Source organism: Microplitis demolitor, chromosome 2 (assembly GCF_026212275.2).
Source record: "Microplitis demolitor isolate Queensland-Clemson2020A chromosome 2, iyMicDemo2.1a, whole genome shotgun sequence".
Lineage (NCBI taxonomy): Eukaryota > Metazoa > Arthropoda > Insecta > Hymenoptera > Braconidae > Microplitis > Microplitis demolitor.
In genome coordinates this window covers 2,854,732-2,865,228 of record NC_068546.1, presented here as the reverse complement: position 1 = coordinate 2,865,228, position 10,497 = coordinate 2,854,732, and the positions used below count along the sequence as shown (strand labels likewise).

General features: G+C 31.3%; 1 protein-coding gene across 1 annotated transcript; it reads right to left on the bottom strand.

Moving 5' to 3' along the window:
* Positions 1-3,694: 3,694 nt before the first annotated feature.
* Positions 3,695-10,096, bottom strand: LOC103573557 (uncharacterized). Its single transcript, XM_008552703.3, has 4 exons — positions 9,921-10,096; positions 9,589-9,683; positions 6,407-9,516; positions 3,695-4,150 (listed from the first exon to the last, which is right to left on the bottom strand). The coding sequence occupies exons 2-4, from the start codon at positions 9,674-9,676 to the stop codon at positions 3,974-3,976; spliced, it is 3,375 nt and encodes a 1,124-aa protein (XP_008550925.1). The 5' UTR covers positions 9,677-9,683; positions 9,921-10,096; the 3' UTR covers positions 3,695-3,973.
* Between the last annotated feature and the right edge of the window lie 401 nt (positions 10,097-10,497).

The following is a 10,497-nucleotide window of genomic DNA, read 5'->3' as shown; positions in this document are numbered from 1 at the left end:
TCTAAGTAAGCATTCAACAATTCTTTATCAATGTTTCTCTTTTCTTCATCAGCTTTGCGCTTAATATTAAAATTTTTTGCATCAACGCGCTCTACACCTGGCAACCGCAGCCTGATGCTCAACCGGCTGTTGTCAATATTCCTGATTCTGTTTTTCTTTCGTTTCAATGGACTGGTACCACGTATCCTGTCTTTGTCACCAACTTCCAAAGTCACGAGTCTCTGCTTACGAGTTGGTACTTTGATAACAATTCCATTTGCCGTAATATTTTGAATCACTTCAGCAGGTAACAACATTTCCAACAATTTGATGGAATTGGTACGCAAAAATCTGTAAGGACAATTGGGTTTACCATTGGGTTCAGTGACTTGTTCGATTTCAACTTTATCAGATTCCAGTTCTCCAATTGGTGGACATGGTGTTGGAGTACTGCTGGGCAGAACATCAGTAGTTAGAGGCAGCATGGTATTTATTCTTCCTAAAATGGCGTCCAGTTGTCCCTCAGTAGGCTGTGTAGGAATACTGGGCACTGTCGTGTCTTCAAGACGATAGCAAGTGCAAGTTACCGACTGTTCGATTGGGTGCAGACTCGCTTCCACGACTTCGTGATTCAGATAATCTTCATCGCAATCATCATCCTTTGGGACTTGACGTTTCTTCCTGGATTCCTTGTCCTTCGTCTCACGCTTCTCTTGTTCTTTCAGCTGTTCATTTATCTGTTGGACCGATTCCACCAGCTGCTGAAGTTGCCCATTTAGTGGCTCGATTGCCATCGCCAATGACTTCGTTTTAACTTCCCCATCTTTTGATCCTTCTTCCAAAGGACTGCCATTAACATTAACAATTCTCGGATTACCAACCAGCAAATCGTTATCCAAAAGTAAGGAATCGCGACCCAACCGATCTATTGCTCGGGAATATTTATCCAAATAATCCAAATGATCAACCCGATCATCATTGTTCAGATATCTTCGCAATGATTTGTCGTACTGATCAAACGGTATATGGTTCAATCCTAACTGATACCGTTCCAATTTATCTTGATCTTTGTCCACATAATTTTCGTCATAACCTAAATCTGTATACTGCCTTCGAGCCATATTGGGCACACGTTCAATGATTCGGTCATTCTCACTCTCTAGATAACGTGGTCGTGGAATCCGATTTATTTCCGCACGTTGGTCATCTGGATCGCTATCTAGTAATTGAAGTGAATTCTGATATTCTTCATTCTCTAAATCAATAGACGTTGACAATCGATCTTTTTTGATCGGTCTGTGAATAAACGACTTACCAATATCGCGTACATCATGGTGTAAGTGGGCTTTGAAGCCCAGTATCGCTGATGTAGGGCTCATGCTATCACTGTGACGATTTTTGGTATCACGTGACACCGGTTGCCGGTCTTCGGTATCCGAATCACGCAGAACATAAAGTTCTTTTGCTAACGGGTACAGCTGGTAATCCCGTTTCATTTTCGCGTTACCAACCGATGGGTCTAAATTAGGTTGGTAATCATTGTCAAGATTCTCCGCCATCTTGAGTTGCTTAGCGTCAGCATTAGGATACCAGGGATGTACTAGAGTATTTTCATTGTCAGGAGATTCATCATAAGCGGGAATAGATTTGAATCGAGTTGAGGTTAATTGGGTTGATCGTTTTGTTTTTGAATGATTTTTAGTTATAGGATTTTTTGATACGTCCGATCCTCTTACTAAGTACATAACCGTACAAAAGAGGCTGTAATATAGATCAGGTTAATGTTTAATTAATTGATTCATAGATTTTAAGTAATTGATTAATTTTAAATTATTAGATGTTTGTTTTACCTGTAAATTATGTAATATCGCATTTGCTTTTGTAATTGAACTCAGACTTCATAGTATAAATAAAAAACTTGTGATGTTTCAATTGTGGTTATTGATACCTTTGATAAATTTTTTTTGCAGCTCATTGGTAATTTTTAATTCTCGCGCCAAATAAATTAAACATTATGCGTTTTTATAAAAATAATAATTGGGATTATTATTATTTGTATTTTTAATGGTTAAAAATAAGTATATTATATATAAAATAAATATATTTTTAATTAAAAGCTGACACTTAATGACAGATTAGTTTTTTTTGACAAGTACAAATACTAAGTTCAGTTGTTTTTTTTTTTTTTTTTTTTTTTATTTATTTATTTGAATTTTTATTATGGGAAATTGCTGAGAAAAACTCTTAGGGTAAAATTAATTTAAAAAAATATAATAAATATGAAACTTAAATTTTAGTAATTTAAAAAAAAATTGTTTTATTTCTTGTTATGAAAATAATTTGAAAAAAAATTTTTATTAGAATTTTTACGGGAAATAGAATAAAAATAAAAGATGGAAGTTGGCGCGAATACTTGAGAAAATTAAAATAATATAGGGGAGGGGGGGGGGGGGGGGACAAAATGGGGTACTTGAAGAAATAGTGAGTTTTCAAGGGCTCAAATACGTTGAATCTTTTTTTTTAGGATATTCAAAATAGAAAAAATTTTCAGCTGCCGTTGGAAAGAAAAATTTCATTTTTTTGCGGGCAAAATAGGTACTCCCTAAAAAAGGTGAAAAAAAATTTCTGGATATTAAATAAATTTGATAAAATTAAATTTTCTTGTAAGTAATTTACATAAAGAAAAATTACATTTCACATAATTATTGGGTGCAAAGGAAGAAAAAAAATTTTTAATAGATTTTATGATAAAACAAAAGTCGTTAACATTTTTCGACTGACACTTTCGATTTTTGAAAAAGTTTAACTGCCTACTTTAAATTGGTAATTTTTTATTTGTTAATCACTATTTATTATTACCTTCAAAGTAAAAGATTTAAGGAGTTTTGATTCCAAAGAAGATATTTTTAAAAAAGCAATTATACATTGCTTAAAGTAATCGATTAAAAAATTATTGAAAGTTAATTAAATTTCAAAATTTTTAAAATTGTTCATATTTTAAAGTTGATTATTGAAATACATCTCAAGTAATTTGACACTGGAGTTCTTTTATTGTAAATTGTTAAGAAAAAAAATCAAAATGATTTCATACTATTTTTTTTACAAGTTTTTCGAAAACTGAAAAAAAAATTCAAAATAATGCTTAATTATATTTACAAAAGTGATTTTTGAATTTTTAGAAACACTAAATTTTTAGGGTACCCCGTTTCATGCCTTTCTCCCTTATATGTCTATTTAATTATTAGATATAAAAATTGAATCATTTTGAATAGAGAAGGAAGGAAGAGGGAGGAGTAAATGGGCTTGCAAAATTATTTTATACAAATCGGACGAAAAGAAAAAAACACGGGCATCATAAGGCAATTAAATGCTAATAAATTAATAAAAAAAAATCCTCTCGAACAAAAGATTTTATCAAATTTTGTAAAATTTTACATTTTAGAAATTTTATAAAATTTGAATGCAGTACAAAAAAATTTATAAGACCTTACTACATAAATTTGATAGAATTTAAATCTAGTACGAAAAATTGTAATGCTATACAATTTTATGAGGCCATTTCCGGTATAAAATTTTATAAAATAATTTTTTACTGATCAATGTATAATAAAATAACAAAAAACATTTAAATATGTAGTTATTTTACTACATAAATTTATAATAATGAATTTTTATATACAAAATATATAGAAAATTGAGTCTTATTCTTATAAAAGCGTAATACAGATTAAAAACTTTTTTAATTTATATAAAATACAAAATTTTTTGTATAATTTATTATTACTTATAATTACTTTTTTTTCTTAGATAAAAAAAAAATTGTAGCTTTATAATATACAAGAAGAAGTTGAAGTTTTGCAGACTTGGAGTTTGAAATGGAACTTAATTATATGAATAAATTACTTAAGTCAGTCAATTAAATAATTAAATTAAATTAAATTAAGTTAATTTAAGTGTAATGTAGAATGTAAAAAACAATAAATTAATTGTATGATCATTGTGCAGAAGTACCAAGTCCAGAGTTTGTAAAAATATCAAATTCATCGCGTTCACTTATTGCTTTACGTATGTCTTTTACTGTAATTACATCTGGACAATGCTTGTAATTATTACGCTCCCATGCTTTTGATAATGAAGATCTTAATAAGTCTTCCAATAAACATTCAACAGCCTAAAAAAAAAAAATTTATTATTGATATTAATTACAATAAATTTAAATAAAATACAGATTAGCACAAAATGGACATTAGGATGATTTATTCAATTGTAGTGATTTTTTTTCTTTTTTTACGGAGAAAAATATGTTGCGCATGTAAAAAATTTCTTATAATTGCGGCTGAAATTTCATTTTTAAATTATTTTAAACTAGCAGGGGTGATAAAAAATTATTAGTAATTTTAAAATATCGACGTTCTAATTAGCAAATTGTCTTACTGATTATTTTTCGTAGATGATTCTGTGCAATTTTCAGATACTAAGACAGAAAATATCATTTGAGTAACCTTGAAAAAAATACTATACATATATTCGATATGGAATCTATTTTTAGATGAAAAAGATTTTTCAACTTCCTTTTTATTGTATAAATGGAGGATTTTCTGAAATGGAGTTAGACAACTGGCTAATTAGAACGTCGATATGTACTTTATATTAATAGGAAATATTTTTTAGTCTTTTTCAAAAACAACAAGTTTGAAAAAAAAGACGTCCTGATAAGTCAATTTTCAAAGAAGTTGTAGTTTATTGAAAAAAAAGCCTTTTTTTTAAATTTATGATTTTTGGGTATGGTTAAACAATTTTATAAAATTCTGATAAATATTTTTGATCGAGTAAAAAAATAGAAAAAATTTTCAGCCATATCGAAGAGGGCTGGGTTCCAAAGTGGTCGATTTGACGTGGAATACCTCATATATAATGTACTTTGGTTTTATTTCAAAAAAAAAAACCGTCGATAATCGATAAAATTTATTGCAATGAAATTTGAAAAAAATTTAGTTTATATCATCAAAATGATATTAATATATAGCTAAAAGCTTTCTTTGAAATACACAAAAGTTTATGGTACAAAATTTTGTGTCAAAATATTCAGTAGTTTTTGAGTGATGGATATTCGAAAAAAACATATTTTATAGATATAGATTTTATAATTGGACGTAGATAAGCACTAATGTGTCAAGTCGTTAAAATTTTTGTAGCAAATAATTCCCAGTAACTAAAATAGTATATTACTCACCTAGGGAGGAAAGAATACCTTGTTTTCCTCTCTAGGTGTGTAATATACTATTAAAAATTGCATTGCGAAAACTTTAAGGAGGTTAAATCGAATCTAATGTAAAAAGAATTCTCCAACTTGAAGATTTGAAACTTAGTATATATATAAATAAGTACTTTATCTATGTATTCTCAAAATTTGAATATGACCCACCGTCTAGTTTTTTAGAAAAAAAGATTTAAAAATGACGTTTTTAAAGTTCTTATACACAGGCTCTTATGGCGAACAAGCTTCCGTCATGACTTATTCGATTTTTTTCATTATTAACCTCCCAAATTTAAGAAATAAAAAACCATGTTATAAACTTGAATATTTTTAGAATATGATAAGATTTTAACAATAAAGTGTTACCGACGTAGTTATTTAAATAATTAAAGTTAAACTTTATTTTTTAATCTCGTTCATCGACAGAGATACATATTTTGAGGGTTTGGCAACGTCACGGAAGCAGCTGAGAGAAAAAACAAAGATAGAAATACATTAATAAGAGAGACGAGATTAGAAATAAATTTTTCTCGCTTTAATTTGAATATCGATGTTTGAGAAATTAGAACCCCTGTTACCAAATCTTTTTATTAAATCATATGAGTCAAAAATAACCAAGTCATTTTATTACTTCCTTTCATTAAATAAGTAATAATTATTCATTTATGAATTCATTATGTTATTATAAATTAAAATAATGACTTTTCATATGATACTGAAGTTGACCGACGTCTAATAATTTTTGAGTTTTTTTTTAAACAGCAAATAATAAAAAAAAAAAATATTTTAAAAAATTGCACTTATAGTTTTTTCAATGTTCTACATGTGCATTTTTTTAGTTTCTATTTTTTTTGTAATTCATTTGTTGAAAAAAAAATTCAAAAATTTTTAACTGTGCGTTATTTTCTGGATCATCTTTTTATAACTATTAGGAGAATTTAGCAAAAAAAAATTCAAACACTACTTTGACATTAATTTCGCTCGAATCTCCTCAAAAAACCTTTTTTATGCATTTTTTAAAAATTGTATTCTACTGACCAACACCTTGGTTATAAAAATTACAAAATAGTCTGATTTCTGCTATTTTCAGTATGATTATTAAAAACACCTTTCAAAATAAAGTAAAAATCGAAATCTACCCTTATGTCCTTTACAAAAAAAAAAAATTACCTTAACAACCACACGTCCAGCAGCGCAGTCACTAAAGCCTTCTTCAATTTCCTCATCTTCAATACTAACACCAACCTGCCTCGCAGTTTCATAAACAAAGCAATTCATCCTAGCGACATCTTCCTCAACCTCCAACTTAATACAACCATCTTTCTTCTCCTCCTTAACCTTCACCTCTACATCCTCACTCTCCCCCTCAACATCCACAATCTCGATCTCCTCCTTCTCCATCCCCGTCTCCTTCATCCTCTGTATCCACTCCACTAGTTCCTTCGGTTTCGTGCAACTGCTAACATCCTCTTCCCTCTCCCCCTTCCCCAGACTCTTCGAGACCTCCCTTGACCTCATCACTGTATACCCATTGAATCTACACCACATCATAATTTCCTTCGTCGTCCAAATTTCCTCCTCCCTAACTCTGTACCTCATCAAACTCCTGATCTCTTTTGCACGATACCACTCCGCAGATCTCTGCTTCCCGACATTAAATCCCAAAAATTCCTCCACCGTTTGACAAACATACGGGTAATTTTTCTTATACTCCATATCGCCAGCCTCCGGGGTCACTATCGGCAGCCTCTTTGCTAAAAATTTAACAATTTCCTCCACATCATTTCCCTTTATCTCTTTTAAACCCTCTATTAATTTCACACTATGGCCATTAATATTCTTCCTCTTCCTATCCGTGACCTTAACTCTCCCCCTAAAATTGTTATTACCCACCGTCGATAACTTCAACGCAGGTTCGCTGTCGTGAACATTCAGCATCAGACTTTTCGCCGGGTCTATCGTGATATTAATCCCGTTTTTCTTGCCATTAATATCACCATTAATGTTATTTTTTTTCAAAATACTGACCCCATTGCTATTACCCTTCAACTTTTTGGTCTCTCCTTTGTGGTTAAAGTTCAGTGGAATTTGTTTGTCATTAAAAACCAGAACTTGCTTTACAGAATTCTTCATCGTTTCATGCAAGTCCGGTATTTTTATTTCCAAGGGTTCATAGACTGCACCAGATGTTATTAATATATTTTTATTCTCATTGTAATCAACTTTGCCGTTAATATTTTTGACCGATTTTTGAATTTTGTCATTTTTTTGAGGTCCGTGATTATTATATATATTTTTGGAATAGGTATGTTTGTTATTAATATCACGATTGATATTAATTTTACACGGGGAGTGACGTATTGTCTTATTATTCTCACCGATATTATTTAAATTTATGTAATTGTGCTCTAGATAAATGCTATTTATTTTTTGGAATTTATCTAATTTATTTGTCGACTTATTTGAATTTTTAATTACATTAATATCATCATGGACATTAATATCGTCGAAGTCGTGAGGATTTTCATCATCGGAGTTCATAAAATTATCAAGAGAGTCGTAATTAATTGGCTGGTAATTTGGAGGGTAAATTTTTATCGCGTAAACTTTTTCTGAGACGTGGTCTAGAGTCAGGTTGTGGACAAAATACGCGGGAGGATTGAATTTGTTTTTAAAAAATACTGATATGTGAATGGGAAAATGGCCCCAGCCGCGACGGACTAGAGTAAAAGGCGGCCGGTCTATTTCTATGAGGTCGTTGGGTTTGAAACTGGGGTGCAGATGGAAGACTACTTTGGAGACAAACTCGGCGATGGAATCGTCAATGGGACCGCGGACGTATACTTGCCATTTGTGAGTGTATTTGTCATCTTGCCGGTCCATGGGATGGATGGGAGATGCGATGTTACCAATAACGAGGACTTTGTTTATCTTGAAAACGTCACCACGTTGAGGCTCGAGCTCGATGTTGGAATCCAGCGATAGACGGGATTTTTTTGACCGGATGTTGTTGTGCTCGTGATCAATTTTACGTTTGAGAGTTTGGTTCTCATGATTAACGGCTAATGCTTGATGATTGTGAACTGGAGGTTGATGGTACTGATGATTTTGACCTGGTAGAAGAGAATTTTTGATTGGAAGTTGATGATTTATATTATTGACACCTGGAACTTGATGATTTTTATAACTTAGACCTAGATCTGGAGGTTTAATACTCGTTGCTTGATGGTTTAGACCTAGAACTTGGTTATTTTGATGATTTGAAGCTAAATCCTGGTGTTTAATACTGGATTCTAGATGATTTAAACCTGGAACTTGGTTACTTTGGTGAACCAGCCCTAGATTTTGGTAATTTATACTTTTTTCTGGATGATTAAAACCTAGAATTTGATGATGCTGATAATTGAGGCCTGGCATTTGATGATTTTGACCAAGTTCTTGATGATTCTGACCTGGAACTTGATGATACTGATGACTAAGACCCGGTACTTGATAACTATCACTTGGTCCTTGATAATGTTGATGATTTAGACGTGGAATTTGATGATTCAGACTTGATTCTTGATGATGCTGATGATTTAGACCTAGATCTCGATTATTTAGGCCTAGAAATTTATCATCTTGGTCCAGACTTTGATGATTAGAATTGAATTCTCCTTGATACTGATGATTTTGATCTATACCTTGATGATTATTAGGATTTACACTTGAAACCTGATGATTCTGAACCGAATCTTGATGATTTTTATGACTAAAACCTGGAACCTGATGATTCTGATTGAAATCTTGATGATTTAAATTTATTTTTTGATGACTAGGACCCGGTTTCTGAAGATTACATTCCAAATTTTGATAATTTAGACCCAAGTCATGATGATTTTTAGCTCCTACTCCATTATTCTGCTGCTCAACCCCAGGTTTATCACCCCACCCACTTCCCAGAAGCTTCGAATCATCAGCACCCGAGCCAGCAGCCACAGAATCACTCGTAGATGGCAAATTATCCCCCACTCGACGTCTCAGTGTCCTCGGAGCCTTTCCAATGTTTTGTTTTATCGCCGGATGGATTCTCGACTGCTTGGATTCACTTCCACTGGCTCCTTGGCATTCTTTCCGGTTGTAAAACTCTGAAACTATCGCATACCTCAACAAACTCAGTGTCCTGATCGCCTCATGTAGCCGGTCATTGATCAGCAAAATTTCTTTTTCCTTCTCTTCAATTGATTTATCGAACTCGCGTTCTATTATTCCATTTATGCGTTTCGTTTTATTTATCAGAGCTGATTAAAAAAATTAATAAACCCATTAATTAATCAGTCAATTAATTAATAAATAAATAATTAATTACTTACCAGTCTCTTCATATATTTTTTGCTGATTACTTGGTCCTGCGATAGCATAATCTGGATCCTGGACTTGATTATCTTTTGATGTATTCATTTATTACCTTAATTAATAAATTAATTGAAAAATTTAATTATTCAGGTTAGGAAGACTTGATATTTATATACAAATTTAAGTAATAATTAAAAATTGATTTTATAAAAAATTAATTAAATTAGAAACTTTGATAATTAATTTATGTGACGGGACAATTGTTGAAAGTAATTGTTAGTAATTTAAATTAAAATTTAATTGAGAAAAAAAATAATTGACATACGGGTATAGGTTACGATAAACTCACGTGTTTATGTTTGTGTAGAAGAGTAGACAAACTGCTGAGGTTTTGAATTATTTTTAAAAGCCGGGTGTGGTTTAAAAATCACTGACTTGTTGATTGGCATTTATGTGAATATTGTTTGCAAATGGGTGATAAAGGTGCACTTGTTGCCATAACTTTTGTCACATGGACGCGGCATCGGGATCAAGTACTGACATGGCGATGTCGAGTTTATTTTTTTTTAAATTAGAGTTCGATGTCTACTTTACCGGTGGTAGGAATCGGGACTTGAAGATCTGGTAGTGGTAAGAGCGGGAGTTTTTTGACTTTTTGTGGAAAAAATAGAAATTATTTTTGATTGGTATTTAGGGTACAGGACGCAAGATGGCGGGAATTATCGTGTGTTAAAAACGATTTTTTTTAAATACATTAATTACAAAAAAAATAAAAACTAAAAATATGCACGTGTAGAAAATTTAAAAAACTATAGGTGTAATTTTTCTGAATTTTTTTTTTTTATAATTTATTGTTTAAAAAAAAGTCCGAAAATTATTAATGATTCTGAAGTTAACAGACGATTTGCAATTTTTGGATTTCTTTT